This window comes from Siniperca chuatsi, linkage group LG17, assembly GCF_020085105.1.
Source record: "Siniperca chuatsi isolate FFG_IHB_CAS linkage group LG17, ASM2008510v1, whole genome shotgun sequence".
In the NCBI taxonomy this organism is placed as follows: Eukaryota; Metazoa; Chordata; class Actinopteri; order Centrarchiformes; family Sinipercidae; genus Siniperca; species Siniperca chuatsi.
Window position 1 is genome coordinate 22,180,395 of NC_058058.1, and position 19,556 is coordinate 22,199,950.

Below are 19,556 nucleotides of genomic sequence, written 5' to 3' on the forward strand. Positions count from 1 at the left end.
ACTGCTCAGTAAAAGTATGTCTGTTGCTGTTCGTGCCTCCTTTTTGGATACATTAATGTTTGTTTGGCGACAGAGAAGAGGTGCACCGTAGCAGGTCTCCTGGCTGTGGTGAGTGAGGGGTGGAAGATGTTTTGCACACCGCAGTAGCCTGGTCATTGAACGAGTGTGCGTCTGACGCGTCTGTGCGCTCGCGGCTCGAGTGTGCCTCCACTATTTTTGCTGACCTGATCTGGATATAATTAACTATCTATGCACATTTGACATCATTTATCATATTTTGTGATAATTATATAGTTGTTGGTTTTGGGCTTGATTCGTCTGTTGCTGTCTGAGTTGCGTCTTATTCGACAATATTTAACTATGGTCTTATTAAAGGCAGATCACAGCACTGTACAGATAGAAGCTATAGCCTTCTAAACAAAAATATATTCTTTGTTCCGCTAATATCATTCTCACTGGGCTATTGATAAGCTATTTTATGCTAGATTATATAGAAGAAGAAAAAAAGTGCACGTGTATCAAAGAGAAAGAGAGACGAATTTCCTAGCACACAGCTGAAGCCCCAAATCATGAAATAATGAATAAAATAGCTCATTATCTGTCTGCTGACGCACAGGTTAGTTGAATTATTTCAGTGGACAGTGCACTCATGTTGTAAACATGAGAAATCCACGGTGAATCCTCACACAGCGCCGCCTTTCGTTCGTTCCAAATGCTGAATATTTTCCCACACAACCCACATTTTGCGTGGTCTTTTCAAAGCCATGGCATCCAGTATATTTGTCCATGCGTAGGCCACGACGTACAATGGATGCCTGTTACTGTGGCACTACTATACCTGTGATCATCAGGTCAGTCTTCACTTGTAAATGCTGAATTTGATCCGATATTTGCTACTGATGTTTCTAGCCTGGGACCACCCCCAATACACCCACAATGCCGCCAACTGTGCTTTTGAACAACCAATAACCAATAACAGACTGCTAAACGGTGGCAATGTCTGGGGATGTTCGATTTATAATCCTCGTTTGTCCCTGACTCTGGCTGCTCAAAGTAGAGAGAGAGTTTATTGCACTTGGGGAGATTTTTATATAGTAGCGGTGCTAATCATTTAGCAGCGTCACTGTTGAATGCATATTGGGGATACACTGCCATGGCTTTTCCAAAACCCTTTGGGGTTTCACTTTTTTCCCCAAAACTTTTCCAGGCCTGGAAAACACTATTTTCAAGTTCCATGACTTTTCCATAAAAAAAGTAACATTAGCATATATGAACTTCCTGGTGTTTGACGGCTGCACAAGTTAAGAGCACAGAAGCCCCCTTATCTAATACAGGTGTTTGTCCAGATCCTTCTACATCTAGTTTTTTATCATTGCATCAATATATTGCGCTGCTCCAATTCTGTTCTCACCTGAGACAAGACTGCTCTCTGTGATCAGAGAGCAATAAAGACCCTGACGCCTGAAGGTAGGGTGGTGGCCGTGACACCTGAGGGCCCCTGCGGATCAGCTTCCCTGTGACGGGGTCGTAGGTCCGAACCTCAGGGGCTGGAGGTGAAGGTCTGTAGTGGATGGCAGCTGGGTGTAAAATAGGCTTCTGCATGGAGCCCAGATTGTCAGGGAATGCTGCTGGACTGTTGCTCCTTCAACAGACAAGAAAAAGATACCAGATTTGGTATCATCTTCAGGAAAGATTTTGATGTATTGTAGTCAATATGTTAGCAATATCTGTATTTTGTAAGTTATCAGTTCACATCTACTATGTTTGGGATGGCCAGTAAGATCAACAGCTCCTTCACCTTGGCGTCTTGGAATAGTCCTCCTTTAGTGGGTACAGCTGCTCCTCCACCCTCTCCCAGCGCTCCAGACAGCTCCACAGCCAGTCGGGGTTGACAACATAGAGGTGGTTGCAGCCTTGTGCCTGACGGACCTTCTCGGTGCCTGGGTGACAGGAATGAAAGCAATAAAGGTGAAACTGGGAAACGGTTTTGACCTTACAATCAAAAGCTATTAGCAAATACACACACTCTGGGTCTGCTGAATAAGTCAGATCAATGATCAGACATTATTTCCTGGAAGAGAAAAGAAAAAAAATAATTGCTTGGTCAATAATATTAGAATGATTGTCTTTTGGACTCACTGTCTTTTCACTTTTCTGCCAACTCAATAGTTTTCTTAGAAATCGAAAAAGCCATGTTTTGTTTGGTTAAATCCACAGAGAGTAGTGTTTCTGCTTGAATAAGACTTATTGATGTCTGACACAAAGAAAGTCTAGAAGCTCATTAACCCCAGGTTATTTAGCCATGCATGGCTAACAATCAAATGTGCTGGTTCACATATTGACTACCACTGTTCGGGCACATATCCTGTTCAGTTGGTGTACAGTATGCAGTGCCTGCTTTGTGTTGTGCTGCTTGAGCCTGAAGTTAATAACTGCACAGTAATAAATTTATCTCAATTTTCCATTACAATTTAAATGTGCTGAAAGACAAGAAACATTATTCAGTTGGACCTTGATGCATCACCAAGATATAGAGCAACATGGCTAAGAGTGTACAGCTATGTTAGCAGCTCTGTGAAGCTATGTTTAGGAACATTAGTGCTCTGAGCTAGAGTAAACTGCTAATGTCAGCATGGCATCATGCTCACAATGACAATGCTAAAATGCATTGATTATGATTAGCAGGTAAGTTTTGCCATGTTTACCATCTTAGTTTAGCTTATTAGCACAAAATCCAAAAATCCCCATATTTTATGACATCATCAACCATGCAGAGAAAGAAGGGGAGAGAGAGAGAGAGCAGCAGTGGTCGAGCGAGCTAGAGAGTGAATGAAGAGAGGGAGCAGCATTAGCGAGAACGAAGCAGTGAATCAGAGAAATAAAACATTATTTTCTGATTGTTTCACATCGGTTAGGTTCCAAAGCACAATAAACATGGCCACACCTCCACACAACCCTGCGGGAAGGATTGTCGGATTTTGTGTGAATGCAGCTGAAGCCACGTTTCATCCTGTCCATTGTGTCCGCTCTGCGTATGTGTGTGTAGCTCAGCCCCGCTGTAAAACAGGCACACAGACCTGCAGCTCTTCATCCATCCATGACACAGACGGAGAGCAGAGGAGAGAGGCGGAGACAACAATGTAACCTGGTCGAGTTACGGCTTTTATTTTATGAGAAATCACAGGAAGTCCTCTCTCCCATTAGCGCTAGCTTCACAGCGGAGAGTTCAGGCCCAGTCAAAGCAGCTTAGCTGGCTTATCCAGCGCCAGCCGCATGTGTAAAATATAGTGGCTGTGGATGAGAGGGGAGTCAAAGACATCGTATTTAAGTTTATGTTCTGCTTGTTCAACAGTTGTCAATTCTTGTCTTTTGGCGCTGGTGACTATAGTTTGGCACTGGCGAAAAACTTTTTGTGGGGCACCAAAAATTCCTCTATGCAGGAAAAACCCTGGATGCATGCATGTAATCAAGTACAATTTTATTTCACTGATATCAGCCTCACTGTTCGCTCTCTTTATACCGTACCAGAGCTGTAATAAGTTACTGCTAATGCAAAAGAAACATTTCCTACTGCTGCTGCTTCAGAGGTGCCAGGAATTTAACCAAAGTCTCTACAGTGGTACACCCATACACCATTGATGTCATTTGTTCACCACACTGGCACACAACTTCCTGGAATGGCTGACCTCTGTGATACATTAATTGTGACGACAGCATATTCAGTTATCTCTGCTTAGTCAAAGTTGACAAGACTCACATACATAAAACTGCCAACATGTCAGTAAGCCCTGTATTTAAACAAGTCTTGCGTGATCCTTCTTGAATTCTAGCCTCATTAGCAAACGATTACTTGCATCAGTTTTGAATGGTTCCAGCACACGGCCACTAAAAAATACCTTAATTATATTCAGCAAAAGGAACAAAATGAAAATAGGCAGGTCAGAAAAAGTTGCTAGTTGGTTTAGCCCGGTTAGCCAAGTTAGTCAAGCTCATGTAGTGTCACCATGGCCATACCCACCATTGAGGTCACCGTGGTACGGACCTCAGTATTTCTTCCCAGGTGTATATAATAAAATTCAAGAAATAATTGCCTAAAAATAACTTGACTTTGTACAATATCTTTGCCGCACCAATGACATGATTACTGACTTGCTCATCTAATCACCATTATTGCTTGTGGGTGGGTGGATGATCTTGTCGTTACTACAAAAACTTTACTCAACACGGTGGTTCTTTGATTATGTCAACAACATGAGGAAGCTGGACAGGCAGCTAAATCCATGCAAAGCGTGATACAGGTAACTAGAGAATTTTACTAGTGGACTGCCTGTAGTTCAATGCTATTCATTCCCAGCCATCATCTGACGAATAGCTCCTGTGCGGTTGCGCTACAGTGGTCACCCACCATGCTAGTTAGTTTTACTTGGGTGAATTAACTAGCTAGCTAGCCTGCTAACGTTAATTCCATCCATCCAATGGTAGACTGAAACTTTCAACAAAGCTGAAATGCTTTTCTTTCAATTCAGTTTGTGTAATAGGTTGAAATTCATGTAAAATGAGGTACCCATATATATTTTTATTTTCAATGCAAGATTATCCTAGCGGAGGCCGGTAACATTTACTTATAAATATCTATTGACCTTGTGTTTACTGTCTTCACTGAGACGAAAATGAAAAGACTCAGTCATAGCTCAGCTTTGGGAAGGGAAGAGACGTTGTTCAGCTGAAGTTGGGCATGTCTGTGGAAACACTTCAAACACGTAATTTACGACGGCATCACCCGAATGTGTCGATTAGCAGCAGGAGACAAAAACAGACTGGTCGGTGAGTCCTTCTCCCCACAGCGTTCAGGCAGCCTCTCACTGCAGATTTAGACTGTGCCTAAGTCATAACTAATGCTATAGGAGTATTTATCGCTGCAGATATGCAACCATGCTCGGTCATAGAGAATACAGAATTTAAGCATATGGTCAAAGTGTTTGAGCCCTGCTACAATGTGCATTCACGTGTGCATTTCAGTCAGTCTGTTGTGCTGCCCTGTATAAACGAGCACAGGCTGCAGTTGTTCAGGAACAACTACAGAGTTACAATGGAGCATTACTGACATTTGTGTTTTTTATTTTTTCTTATTGACAATATGGCAGTATTTGAGTGCCTTAACTGTTACAGTAAGGCAATGCACCACTGTTGAATGTTTATATTTTTCAAAATAAATGACAAAAATGCTATTTTCTGCATTTTTTTGTTTTCCCTGTACCGAAAACCGAGGTACACACCGAACCGTGAATTATGTGTACCATTATACCCCTAATTTCTACATACCAGCTCTTGCTGCGATGAGATGCGTTGTCCGACTCGGATCTTCGGAGCTAAGAACCAGATTCTTGCCAATTTTGGCCCCCAGTGCTTTGGCATGGTAGTGCTCACGGGTCCTCTCCATGGGGTAGTTGGTTGGGTACAGTCCACTGAAAACTATCGTCGTGCCCTCCAGTGTCTTGCTTTTCAGCTCTGGGACAATTTTGCGGATGTCCGGCGTTTCAGAGGCCTCTTTTCTCAGGTAGGCCTCATAACGTGCGTAATACTCTGCGTGGATCCTTTCTAGCACTTCCTCCAAGTAGATCAGGTGATCATCCTGGTCGTTATCAGCTTCTTCTTCCTCCTCCTCCTCCTCCTCCTCATCCTCCATATTCTGGTCCAGCAGCTCCTCCCCCATGGTGACCCCAGATTGTTCACTATTCTGGGACTCTGTTTCTGGCTCTCTCTTATCTGAGCAGCCATTTCCCAGCTCGGGGTCTGGGGGAAGAACTGCTGAAGGTTCTGCTGTGTCAGAGCTGGTTTCTCCTTGACTCCGACCTTTACTGTCCCCTTCCCTTGCCCCATCTTCATCACCAGGCTCTTGCGTAACCCCGTCCTGCCCAGATTTCTTTGCCTGGCCAGACTTGCCTTCACTATCGCTTTCTGATGAGGGAGGCTTTTCTGTAATGGACTCATTGTCACTGTCACTGGAAAGGTCAAAGTCCAAGTTATTAGACTCATGGCTCGGTGCTGATGAGTTTGCACTGTCCTGTGCCTCTCGTGTCACCAGTGTCCTGTTGCTATCATCTTCCTTAATATTTGTCCTGTCACCCACATGAGTTTCCCTTGACCCCGCCCCGGACTGCGCCTCATTCTCCGACCCTTTACCTTGTCCCGATTCATCCCCCACAACCCCTGTGGGATGTGTCCGTTCATTTGTTGATACTCCCTGAGAAGACTGAGATGTTGTGGACTCTTCCTTTCCAGAAATGTTGTTGTCTTTTGCCCTTTTTCTGGGACCATTATTTTGCTCATCAGTACCAAGTGTTGGTGCTGGTTCTGTGCTCTCTGCGGGTCGACTTGACGGGCCTCCTGCTGGAACAAGACAAGGCAATCACACAGTATTCAAGGACATATGCATCAGAATCAATAGGTGAGATAACAGTAAGACCAGCTACATATTAAAGAGGTTAATAAGGTCAATATATATCAGATTTCCCCATCTTGACAACCACAGAGCAAAGTGTTCAATAACAAATAAATTATGAAATATGACTGAACTTTAATAAATTGTGGAAAATGTATAAATGAAACAATAATCTGTGAAATTATTTAAGACATTATTAAAACTCAACTCCCAAAATGTTATTTTATCCTTCTTATTTTCATAATACCAGAGTTTTATAAGGACATTTTTATTTCAAAATGCTCTTTTTCAAAAGTCTGCACATGCTAACTACCTAGTTGGCTAACTAGCTTGGCGGGGTTGTGAGCTTGGTTTATTAATCAGCATCAAAGGGAAGAGACAGTGTTAACGAAAGCCGCTAGCTAGTTACTTCTTACCTTGGCAGCGTTTTGATTAATGAAATGATATCCAATAAAATATTAATAGTTAGTATGAAATGAATGATGAAATAACATTTCATAAGAACAAGTTGAATTTTAATAATTTCATCAATTATCTCACAAATTGTTGATTCATTTATATCTTTTACACAACTTATTCATGTCTTTTTAAATGTATTTAATATTGAACATTTTAGGGTTCCATAGACAACTAGAATGGAAAGTGAATTGGAAACTTGGTTGAGACCAGTGGTTGGCAAAGATTATCTTTAGTAATAATCCTATTAGGTAAATAGTTAAGATGGAGTGTATAAAGAAATATAAACCTTAATACTTTTCCTATAACTCCCATCAGTTGGTAAGAAAGATAAACAGCATTTTACTTCCTTTCTTTAGCTCCAATAAACTGATAAAATAAATTGTGTTGAATTTATGATATATTATCTATAAACTCCCTAGTTTAGCTAGTTTAATCATGTATCTATTCCCTATTTTTCTATTTCCTATTTACCCCAACAAACATCGAACCACATTTCCTATTGGCCTGAGCTAACTATCTTCCTAAAACGACACTGGCCAGTGTACGTAATGTTAATGATTCATATGCCGCAATGCATACTGGTGCTAACGCTGACAAAGTTAGCTAGCTAACGCCACTTAGAAGTTTTTAGTTCAGTTATTTAATGTTTTACTAAACTAAAATAAATGTCTAACTAACTTAAATACCAATAATGACAGGATCATGAGACAGTAAACTTGTAAAAGGATGACACAATAAAAGCTTATTTTTTCTATCACGGTTAATGATAAAGAGAAGAGACATGCACTTTAAGTGGAAGATAATGTCATGAAAAGATAAGCATGGTGCGGTGAACTTCTAAGTAGCTTTAGCTAGCTAATTATGATAGCATTAGCTTGTATTGTTTTAAGAGTTTATACAGTGATGCTACGGCACTACACAGCATATGGATGATTAACATTACAAAAAGTAAAGTATGCCATGTAAAGAAATAAAACTTTACATTTCTTTTTACACTCCTTTTATGTATTCAGTTAGATTTTTGACTTCTCTGATAACCTTTTACTACATTTTGGCATTTTCAGGGCTCCACACTTACAAACCTAATTTTCACCAGCTCTGACTCATAGTGGTCATATAAAACAGATGTTGAAAACTCCCAGAATACAATCATACATTCAAGTAAAATTTAGGACCCACATTTCTAGTTCAATAAAAAAAGATATTTTAAATTATCTATAACAATGTTTTACTGTATCCACCTGCTTTAGATTTTACGCACTATTTGACACCATATAACCTCACTAGCAGTGATGGTTTTTGGCCCTTTGCACTATGTAATTAGTATTAATGTATTCTGGAAGGTCTGTGACCCTGTGATTATAAACCTCTTAGCAATAACCTTCCTAACATTTCACACCAGTACATTCTACCCGGGGGATAACCCAGATTTTAGCTCAGAAAGAACTGCTCTGGCTGCCCATGTTGGCAAACACCTCTTGGTGTAGAATCATTGTCTAAGGCAAATCACAGTCCTCTGGGTACACTGAGTCACTACAGTGCAAGTGACTATTTGAGCATGAAATAATATTGTCAACTGTCTACAACACAGAATAATCCACAAGACAATAGTACTGATACTGAGACAGTCAAACTTGACAAATGAAAATTATGGTTTTTGGAGGCTAAGTATACTGTCATTTTTGAATGAGAAAGAAAGATGCACTGCAAATTCTGCATAACATACACCTCCATCAGTGATAATACATTTGCTTGTTCAAAGAAGCGTACTATATCACTTGGAACCACAGGGCTGGATGGACAGAAGAGGGCAGCTATATAATCTGAGGAGGCAGGGCACGCTAGAGCAGGCGCAGGCCTGTGGACACCAGCCTTCAGAATATGAATGTGGCAAATTAAACTGTGTGCAAAACTCAACAGTCCTTTTTAGACATTGTTTGCAGCATCTCAATATTAAGAATGGCTGACAATGTACAGGACAGTGATTCAGTGTATATATTGATACAGTGTGTGCCCCCTCTGTAATCAAAAATATATTGGCACACACATACACATGTTTTTAAAGTGTGCTTAAAGCTGCACTAATCAATATTTTGATATTAACAATGGGCCAAATGACATGGGCCTGTCACATGTGTGTAATGTGACAGGGATCGCTTGCAGTGATGAACCCACATATAATTACCACCCAACTCTGCAGTTCCCCTCAGCTCTATGGAGCATTTTAGAGCCTTTCAGCTCATTGTTTTGGTTTTTATGGCCCTCAACTTTACTGTTTTGATTCACTCTTATTGCTCACAAGCTTTTATACAGTATGTCAATATTGTGTTAACAGCTTCTTGTGCTGCCCCTATGTGCAGCGATGCTTCACCTCCCAATTTAGGAGGACAACAAAAATGTCCATTTTGTCTCAACGGCTACCAAAACAGTAGCTGCCATCAAGAGAATTGCTGATTTTGTAAAATCCTTTATGTAAATGTGTGTGTGTCATGTGATAGAGATTACTAGAACATGTATAGATAAATGTTGACTTAAACTAACTGGCCTGCAAAGCAGCAAGAGAGTTGATTGATGAAAAAAAAGTCTTATACCAAGAGTTTGTATTTGCATTGGACTAAATCGCCTTTGGGCAAATTGAAGCTTATTGTGTTCAAACCACGTAACAAACTCTATATTCTATCTTTGAATTTATCGACAATATGAGGGCCATTGCTGAGTCTAGCAGCTGTTCTAACATGGGATCAGTACAACAGGGAGTCATCGCTAATTGATGTGACAGCATGAGAGTGGGTGTAAATGAGGGGGGTCCTATAACAGCTCCAAGGAGACACACTGGCTGCACACAAGCAGCTTGTTTCCTGCTATGATAATGAAGAGAATAACAGTGTGTATTTGAGAGGATTCCGTTTGAGTTCAACGCAGAGGGACATACAGAGGTGAAAGTATTGGAACCCTTTGAAACGGTCTATCCTTGTTCATTGACAGGTACCTTTGATTCATGATGAGTTTTGTGGATAAAGGCTCATCATGTGAACTCAGGATGCTGGCTGCACATGAATTCAGTGTTATTGTCTGGGTCCAGCCTGAGTGACTCTATATAATAAATAATTGTCATAATATAAAACAAGTCTGTTATTATAAATGTTAACAGTATTTGAAGTGATTATTTTGTATTTCTCTTTGCAGGTCAGTATGACAGGTAAGTATTAGGGAAATTGGGTTTAACCAGTATAGCCTTTTTCCCAATGGGTAAGTGAACACTAATAAAGAGATTATATTAGATTAAGTACTGAGATAACCATTTGCAAGGTTGCTGCACACTTCATGAAATCAAATTTAATATAAGAACCACCCAACATGGAGTGGAGCTGGGTTTTCCTCAGGTCACATTTCCCCTGTCCTTTCCCCTGCAGCTCTCAGACCCACAGGCTGTAGCTTCACCAAAGCTAACGCAGCTAATTTTAAATATCCTCTTTTTCCTACTACTATTAATTTATTCAGATGTTCAGATTCACATAAATATCAAACATATTTAAAAAAAAAATGTGTGTGGTTCTCACTGAGAAGCTACAGTATTTATCCATTGTATTTCATTGGTTTGACAAATACCCTTAGCTCTAAGCTATTAAGCCAAACCTCACTGCTGCTGTCTGTACCATCAGTTTAATACTGGCACATTCAATTAGAACTGCAATCAAAATCTGCTTCATAGGTGTCTGGTTACTAAAAGTTAATCCTCACCTGGCAGCCAATCAGAGTAGAGAATTCTCAATGGCCTTGGTATAAAACAAAATAATTCACAAGACCTCATACATTCAACTGAAAGACATTTGAAAACAATGTTTTTGTACAATGTAAATATTTGTACATAAATATTTACATATACATTTTGTACATGAATAAATGTACAAAAGAAACAATACATCTGGTGTTATCCATATACTGTGGTAATATTCACTCATTAATGGTAGCTAGCATTAATAAAGCTACTACTCAACACTAGAACTGGTCAGTGCACTCATAAGTCAGTGGATGTTTTTCATCACAATTTTACAAAAATATCTGAAATCTAAGTGGGACTTAAATTCTGAATGTTCTCCAAACAAAATTCGTTTAACAGCAATAGGACAATAAGCAAGGCCCTAATGCATCACCAATTAAAATTCATAAACTGCATTGAATTTTTAAACAGTTTACACAGACTTGGTCCTCCTATTGCAATTCACTTGGTGTCAGAGCTCAGTGTGCTGTGACATACAGCACAGTAAACTGTCTCTATTTCCAACTATGTAACGGACTGTGTAAAATTTAGCATTAGCACTATGAACCTATAAGAGCAGCCCGAGATCAGTGAATCCACTGGACTGACTCGCTTGTTAACTTCAGCTGAAAGTGCCTCTCACAGGGGAATGTGCATAGTACTGGAAACTACTCACTGGACAGCGCATTCTTGGTTGTCCATTTGACCCTCAGTGTTGCATAAACTGTCAGCAACTTTGTTGTTGCGGGGTCTTTCTACGAGTGCATCATGTTATCAAAGATTTGTGGGCACTGTACCTTTCCTTGCCATCTGAGCTTCCCGTGATCCAGGGGGAGCGTTGATGTCCCCTGTGCCCTGGAAGTAGATGTATTTCTTCACAGTGATGAGGTTAGGTGCAAACTTCCACACATCCTCTCGGTCATCGATAATGCAGACCATCGAGTCACCACAAGGGAAAAGATTCCTGTCAGGAAAATCATGCACAAGACACTAACAAAACCGCAGAGCTTTTTGACAGATGTCCAAACGTTTCCAGATATATGTCTTTGGCTCCACTGATGTTGTAGTGACAGATGTGTTTTGCTATGAATCAAAATAAGGGGCACTTCGATTTCTTACATCATCCGTGCAATTATTTTTTTTTTTATCTGCAAGTAGATGTCACATTTATAAGTGACACTGAGAGAATAATAGATCTCTACTCTTTGTGCTTGTCTACAGTCACTGACAATATAGACAGATTGCCCATGGTACAAACGGTTACAGAAGCTAAGAATCTATTTCATCATCACCTTGTAAGAAACCCAAATGAGACATACTGTAAGTTTTATCTATACAAAAAGGAAATTGTCTGAGTGAAATAATGTCTAGAGAGTGGTCAGGTGCAGGGTCACCACAGACTAAACTGCGAACGATTGATTTAGTTGTCATCTTTAGCAGAAGGCATTTCCCACCTAAGATTCCCTGTCTTGGAGAAAGGGTCGATGCATTCATCTCTAGAAAGGATCCGATGAGAGAAAAGCTTCTTTTCGGGATCCAGAAAGCCTAAAAAAAAAACCCAGAAGATTAAAGAGAAATATGAGGAGGGGAGAAGATGCATATTTGAATACCAATTCAGCTGTATCTGAATTCATAAACTTCCTCTCCAAGGTCACAGTAGGTATTTCACTTGTGTTGAAAACTTAACATAGTACAATGCACTACAGCATTTGCAATACAATATGCTGTTTTATGTCTACATCATTTCTATGACACATTAACAAAACTATCCTCTTACAAAGAAAATAGCCTTTCCCCCCATTTTAAGACATTTTCACTACCTTTTCTCCAGTATTTTCCCATAGAATCAAGTGTTGAAAACCTAACTTTCTCTGGCTTTCTTGCTATGTCTGAAAAGAAATATACGATTTGATGAAACCTTGGACAGAGAGAACTACCCTGGCTGAACACGACAGCCAGGCCAGAGTCTCCTTTAACCACAGCAGAAGCCGTCAATAGCCGGAGCAGTGCTCTGAAACATGCCGACCTCCCTGCATCAGGGCCAGTAGTAAAATCCAATTCAAAATGCATTAAACATTCATCATATGGAGGCAGAACAGTACTGGTCCGGGGCTGTGTCAATTATATACAGTATGATGAAAGATTGCAGCCTGAATACCAAAAAGACAGCGCATAAACACACTACCTACACTTCAATATAATAATCCAGCCTTGAATCATAAAAAAAAATTCATTTAGAGGGAAACCAACACTAATCAGCTACCAGCCAAACGCTGCTAAAACAAGGCAAAATGAAAGGATTGTCTAGTGTACATGCAAATTTGTCAGGTAAAATGTTGATGCAAAACATTAACTGGCTTAACGTGCATTTTAAAACTTTGCACCCCTGCTGCTTGCAGATGACACAGAGACATTAGATGCACAACAGTGAACCAACGTAACATCAGCTGGAACACAAAACATGAGCAGATGCTTCCCTCTTATGGGGACAAACAGGCAGCGCAAGTAGAAGACCAAGAGTTTCCCTACACTGTCAAAATCTAAATACTTTGCATACTGTTACATTTTTGACATCAATGAAACAATGTAGATTAATGTAATCAGTGCCTATAATGCGGGGAAAGCGCTGTAAAATGTAAAAAAAAGAACATTCAATCCATTACCGGCAATGGTGTGTGCGTAAAGGCGGCTCCCGAATGTGAAGACATGTAACTCATAGAGTTTGGCAATTTTCTCCAGGAATTCCTTGCAGTGTGGGCGTAGTCGTGTGTGGAGCATAGGCTCTCCTCGCCCGAGCTGGAAGTGGAAAATTCCCTGGAGGAAATAACAAGTGTTGATTATGACACAATCAGTTAAAAAAAACACAGATCTGCTCATAAAGTAAGATTTTGAATAAGAACTTCAGTTAAATAATGGAAAACTGTCAATGCAAAGTACTTTCAAGAAATGACTACAAGATCTCGTTTCTAATGGTAAATGGCGCGTGACCCTGACAGCTTTTTGATCTAGCTCAGGGGAATAATTCTGAATCAATCCATCCATCCATCTCCTGTGCAACATAAACCCAGACAGCTCTATTATGCTCCAGCAGAATTAGTTCATCCGACATCAGAAACCAAAAGTTATTCCGAATGGCCAATCAAAGGCGGAGTGAAAAGCCGACTGTCATAGAGAGAGGCAGGGAAGAAGAAGACGGAAGGAAATGCATTCAACGCGTCTGTTTACAAGAAAACTCAACAGAGCACCTTTAGGTTCCTTCCATGGTTTTTTCATGACTATGTACAGTGTGGGCACACATGTCAATACAATGCCTCAGATCTGTACAGCTTAAGGTTAAGCATTTAATCTTTATGAATAAAATCAAGTTTCAGGTAAGGCAATAAAGACGGAAGCAAAGAAAGAACAGTTGTTTCATAAACTCAGAACAATATGATGGAATAATACCTTATTGGACATACGCTGGCAGTGCTGTTCAGTGGTGTGGATCAGCGTCTGGTCCAGATCCACCATCAGGACCAGCTTTTTGTTCCGGTAGAGTCTCTGCTGGTCTTCTCTGCCCAGCTGTTCTGCTTGCTGTTGGAGTGAATGACGACAATGAATGGAATATCAGAAAACCTGAGCAACCACCACTTTAGGTTTTTCATATAGAATTATTTATCAGTAAAGTATTTATTACCAGAATCACATGCGGTTTTAAGCTTACATCATTTGATTTCTTTGGTTTAAGCTTTGTGATAAACTGTTTTTTTCTTCTTCTCACAAATGTTTTTTGTGTTTGTGTCCTGGGTAGCGAGCCGCATGTAATTGCCCTAACAGGGTAATAAAGTTGTATTTAATTGGATTGAATTTAACTTGTCCAGGAATGCAACTTAGTATAGCGCTTAGGCAGATGCACTGGCCTTGATTTTGGAGGGGGGAAAAAAAGATACTGACCAATCTCCCACATTCACCTTTGATATGCTAAAATATTTTACAGTATTTGATCACATACTCTCTGCATCATCTAAACTTGTCTGTCTATGGAAACCGAGACCTAAATGGACTCTTATTATGCATGACTATGTTATTATCATTTGTTTGCGTTATGTGCTCTAAATGCCTTTTAAGAAGACTTTCCACCATGAAATGCTTGAAATTCCCCAGGAAACACTGAGTATGTGTCACATCTTTTCGCATGAAAATGAATTCAATCTGGAGATACAAAATATCAGCACAGAACAGTCCATGCATAATATCTTGAAAAAATATTGCAAGGATTGGGGGCACTGTGCTTCCAAGAGCAAAGCACACGCACAGGTCTTATAATGGAATTAATGTGAAGTAAATCTGCCCTACTAGCCCAGTCTTCCACGTATCTCCATCATATGACTCACCTCTGAGCTGACCATCAGCTCGGGGACACTGTGCACCATGGAGACGGTTGCTGTGGAGATGGGAGTTTGCTGGTTCCCATTCATGCTTTGCAGCCTGAGAGGAAAAAAAAAAAAAAGAGTGGGAGTCACGTTTGTGGTTTGCATATCTCTTAGGTCTTTGATCACATTGTGACCGAGAAGAAAAGCGGCTTTCACAAACATGCAAATTCAAATGTGTTCGACAAACCTTTGCAGTGAGCACAGAAAATACTCCAGTTAGCAAGTGATTTGGCTGATTGTTGGCAGTTCTAAGCTACATACATGCAACATGTTATCGAATGGCATGCAAAATTATTCCCTGCTGTCTGATATTTCAGTGCCACCAGGTATTCTCATCATGTATCCTCATAAAAAAAAAAAAAAACAACCTCTGAGGTGTTGGCTGTCAAAAACAACTTTCCATGTGCCTTTCAAGCAATACTTTTAATAACAGCCATACGTTTACCTAAAAAAAAAATAACATACAAAATATATAATATAATAAATACACTGGCATTATATTTCTTTAAATCAATAAAACCTGCAACTCTAACTGACAGCTATAAATGTTACATTTTTATAAAACTGGCACCAGGGAGAGTGTGAGCACTCGATTCATGACCTGAGTTGTACTCAGCTTTCTCTGTATGATATCTGGTGCCACCTGATGGTATCAAATAATACAGAATCCACCACAAATACTGTGGGTCAGATATATTTAGTCAGTTTTAAAATGCACAGGAATGTAATATCTTTAAATAGATTCACGGTCAGGTCAGGTCAGGTGACCGTGTGAAATTGTAAGCATTAACAATTAAATTGTTTTGGTTGGGGTTGGTTCTGGTTTTGCAATCAGCTCGGCGCACTGTGAGGGTCAAAGTGTGAGCAAAAGTGTCAAACATATCATCCCAAGAATTAACAGGAAAATTAAAACACACATGTTTCAGTTTAAGTGTAAAAAAACGTGTTTGCGTTTCCTTACTGAGTCAGGTCCTGGCCACATTCAGCGCATAAACCCTTCATTACTATCGGATGGCTGCATTCTTCTATTCTGACGATGACACCCCTGAAAAAAAAACGGGACAGAAACATTAGTGTAAATATTTACTTTTCGGCAAACCAGTAATAATGCATCCATCTTTTGGCAGGATTCTCATTAAATGAACATTTGCTTTGTGGCATGTCTTGGTATATATGAAGTTTATTAGATGTTACATGTTTTAGCACTTGTACCTCAACAAATAGCTTAGCATAATGCACACAGTTGCTTTGCAATTAAGACACCACAGTTGCTTCTATTGTTTGTTTTTTTTAAACATTACAAATAGGTAACCTTTTGCTATTCTGCACCGATTGTGAAATTCTGGGCCGATACCGATGTTTAAATAACAGTTTGGCCAGGGAAACAAAGAAATCTTCATAATAAAATAAATAATAGTTTTAAAGTCATTCAGTCCTTCATTATACTATCTTTGAATGAGCATAAATTAAATCATACACATTTATGAAACAACCTTTAATATAACCTTCTCTCACATTGACAAATAACTGCTTCAAAAGCCTTTTTAGCCCGCTACACAACAAATACAAATCACCGACACAAAATGTAACCAGCGCAAAGTTGATGTGACACAAGAGATAAACATCGGCCACTGCAATCGGTGAATGTCATCCTATTCGCCGATAGCAGTCAACAAGGCGAATGTCGGCCGATACCCATGTTCAGCATATATATCGGTGCATACCTAATTCTGTGTCATTACTTTGTTGCTTCCCTGATGTAAATATTCTCCTTCTGCTGCTGCAGACTAAAGTATCTCTGTTCCACCTGATTTTCACTTTTGACACATGGTCCATTTTGATATTATTTTAGATTGGGCACTTTACTGTCACAGCAAGCAGCATGGATATTCAAATTTAGGAGTAGGAGTTTACAAGGAGCACCTGAAGGCAGCACAAGCCCTTCCACTCTCACAGGGGTGACAGCAAACCATTTAAAGTTTCCAATCAGAGCTGCAAATGTTCATCAATGATATCAGAGGTGTGCTTAAACTTTCTATGTTGTGAGAAGTTTCATGTAGGAACTATCAGTAGAAAGAAAATAGTTTCTACATGAACATGAGTAATACAACAAATCTGTGGATAATCTTGAGTAACCTGGTCATGATTTCTGGAAAGACACATTGCTGTTGACTTCTAAAATGTATTTGTCTGGCACTTTGAGCGCCACAAGCCGAGTGCAATATAGTCCCATTATATTCAAAAAAGGCAGACATCTCTGCTGCGATAGCTCCAAAACTCGGCAACTCACACCAAAACAATCTGGATGGATAAAAAGCACTACAGGTAAGAGGAGAAATATGTATTTTTGATTTAGGGGTGAACTGTCCCTTTAAGACTAAATGCAAAAAAGACAAGTGGAACTTGCGCTAATTAAAATGTATGCTGGTGACACCATCTGTTTCTAAGCAGCTGCTTAAAAATACATCTCCTGTTATTCTGAAATGATAGGTGGGTAGGCAGAAGCAGGCATAACAACGGCCGGTTAAAATTCACGGGGACAAGAGCAGCCTCGGACCAGTCTTCTACCTGTCAACCTAAACGGCTTGTACACACTTCGTACACGCGAACGACGGCTGCGTCAAGGCAAACAAAACGAGACAACACTTCACGTGGGTTTACCTTCAAAATAGAAGCGTGAAAACGGTTTGCCTATAAGCATGATCGCAAGTATATCAAAGTGACAATTCAAGAAATCACATAATGTTTGCTTAAATCCTACTTACAAATGGTTTTCATTTCCACTATAATTGCAACGACTGAAAAAGTTCAGAAATAGATTATTTAAAAGAACACACTTTTATTTTGAAAGTTTGGGCCAAAACTCTGCTTGTTTATTTTGACTGACTTGACACTGGTGCGAGCAAATGCTGTGAGTGCTGCTTTGAGTACGGCTAGCAAACAAGCTAACGTTAACTTAGCACCTACATATAGCTATGTTAGCTCGTTAGCTAGCTAACGTTATACTGCGGGTGAAGTCAGTAGCTGGCAAAGCGGTACCAAAACTACAGCTGACATGTTGCCTGTAGCCTTTCAAAGCAGGAGGCAGGTCAGCAAACATTAGCTAGCTATAGCAAGCGGAGTGACTCACCCGGGAGATATGACTTGTCCAAGTTGACAGCATAGCTCCTTGACTACTCCAGCACGATCTGATTTCACCTTCTTCTCTGGCAGCCTGGCAGCCTCTGCCCCCTTCTCCTGAGGTATGGGAGCACACAGTGCAAGCACGGAGTCCACATTAACAAGAGACCCGGGTTTGACTTTCCACTCTAGAAGCCGTAAAGGGAGAGCCCCGGTCGGCCAGCAGATATCTGCCACCTGCACCGCGGGGCCCTCCGCTGCTACACCGCCGCCGCCACCACCGCCAGAATCTGCAAGAGGATCCTCCATCTGCCCTGCACTCTCCAAAAATCCCTTTAGTTTTCAGCAACGGTCCACTTAAAACGTATCGTATAGACCTCGCAATGCCCCGTGTATCATTAAAACGTGCAAACCATTAGCATCAAGAAGAATTAAAACAAATGTGCTGCCGACTTAAACACAGTGGCTTCCACAGCCAGCTACGTTCGCTCTTCCCGCCCGTAAACAGGAAAGCGCAACACTGCAGCGACACTGGTCGCTACAGCATCCGGTAGTCCCTGCAGCATGCTAGATGAAAAACACTCATTTTCCACTGAGGTTTCAAAATAAAATCTAATGAAATAGTAGCGCTGGTGCCATTTGGTTCATTGAAACTTTTAAGAACTACAGTTTTACTGCATACGTTATCTGCTTATTCCATTGATTATTTCAGTGCTTTTTGTTATAAAGAGCCTATTACCTACATATCTGTTTCTTTTTGCGTAAGTGGGCAAGTCTACAACCTTTCTTTTGAAGGCGAACCCACGTTTCCGTTTTTCTTCTAGCTAAATTTGGCTAGCTTGACATTGCCATTGCTTCTGTACACTGACAGCAAAACATTTGCGACAGGCACAAAACAAACGGGTATTTTACATTTGTAATACAGAATCATATTCTAAACATAAATCCCAACAAAATCAGGCTATAATGACAAAATCCACTCAAGCTATCCTAGGCCTTTCCTTGTTTTTTTCTCCTTTGCTACATACTACTACTTTCCATAAAGCTTGATATGAGGTCCGTGGAGCCCACAGAGATATATGATGTAAGATGATGTAACATAGAAATAACACCTGTGTGCCTGCCATGGGTGCATCATCATTACTATTGTACGCAATGGCCCTCCGGTTTACAGTCTACAGTCTGTGCTTTTAAAGTGCATTTACGTGGATTAGTCTCTGCCGAAGTGAAGCAAATTAAGAAAGTTCATACTTTATCGGTTGTATTACCGACTCTCAAGGTCATATCATTTTTTAAATTATCTGTTGTGCCCTACGTGATATGCTGCTGCCAATAATTCACTTTATTAAAGTTGGGATGTAAA

General features: G+C 40.2%; 1 protein-coding gene across 2 annotated transcripts in view; it reads right to left on the reverse strand.

Annotated features, from left to right (window-relative positions):
- Positions 1-18,754, reverse strand: part of ctdp1 (CTD (carboxy-terminal domain, RNA polymerase II, polypeptide A) phosphatase, subunit 1) — an 80,313-nt gene extending 61,559 nt beyond the window's left edge. The window contains exons 1-10 of one of the 2 annotated variants that reach the window (XM_044171483.1): positions 18,204-18,754; positions 16,035-16,118; positions 15,035-15,128; positions 14,106-14,234; positions 13,325-13,475; positions 12,116-12,206; positions 11,459-11,625; positions 5,323-6,390; positions 1,799-1,940; positions 1,412-1,642 (exon numbers count right to left, since the gene is read on the reverse strand). In XM_044171483.1, the coding sequence (XP_044027418.1) occupies positions 1,412-1,642; positions 1,799-1,940; positions 5,323-6,390; positions 11,459-11,625; positions 12,116-12,206; positions 13,325-13,475; positions 14,106-14,234; positions 15,035-15,128; positions 16,035-16,118; positions 18,204-18,502 (2,456 nt within the window). In that variant the 5' untranslated portion in view covers positions 18,503-18,754. The remainder of the gene's footprint in view (positions 1-1,411; positions 1,643-1,798; positions 1,941-5,322; positions 6,391-11,458; positions 11,626-12,115; positions 12,207-13,324; positions 13,476-14,105; positions 14,235-15,034; positions 15,129-16,034; positions 16,119-18,203) is intronic. The other variant, XM_044171484.1, reaches the window with a different exon arrangement.
- Positions 18,755-19,556: the final 802 nt, after the last annotated feature.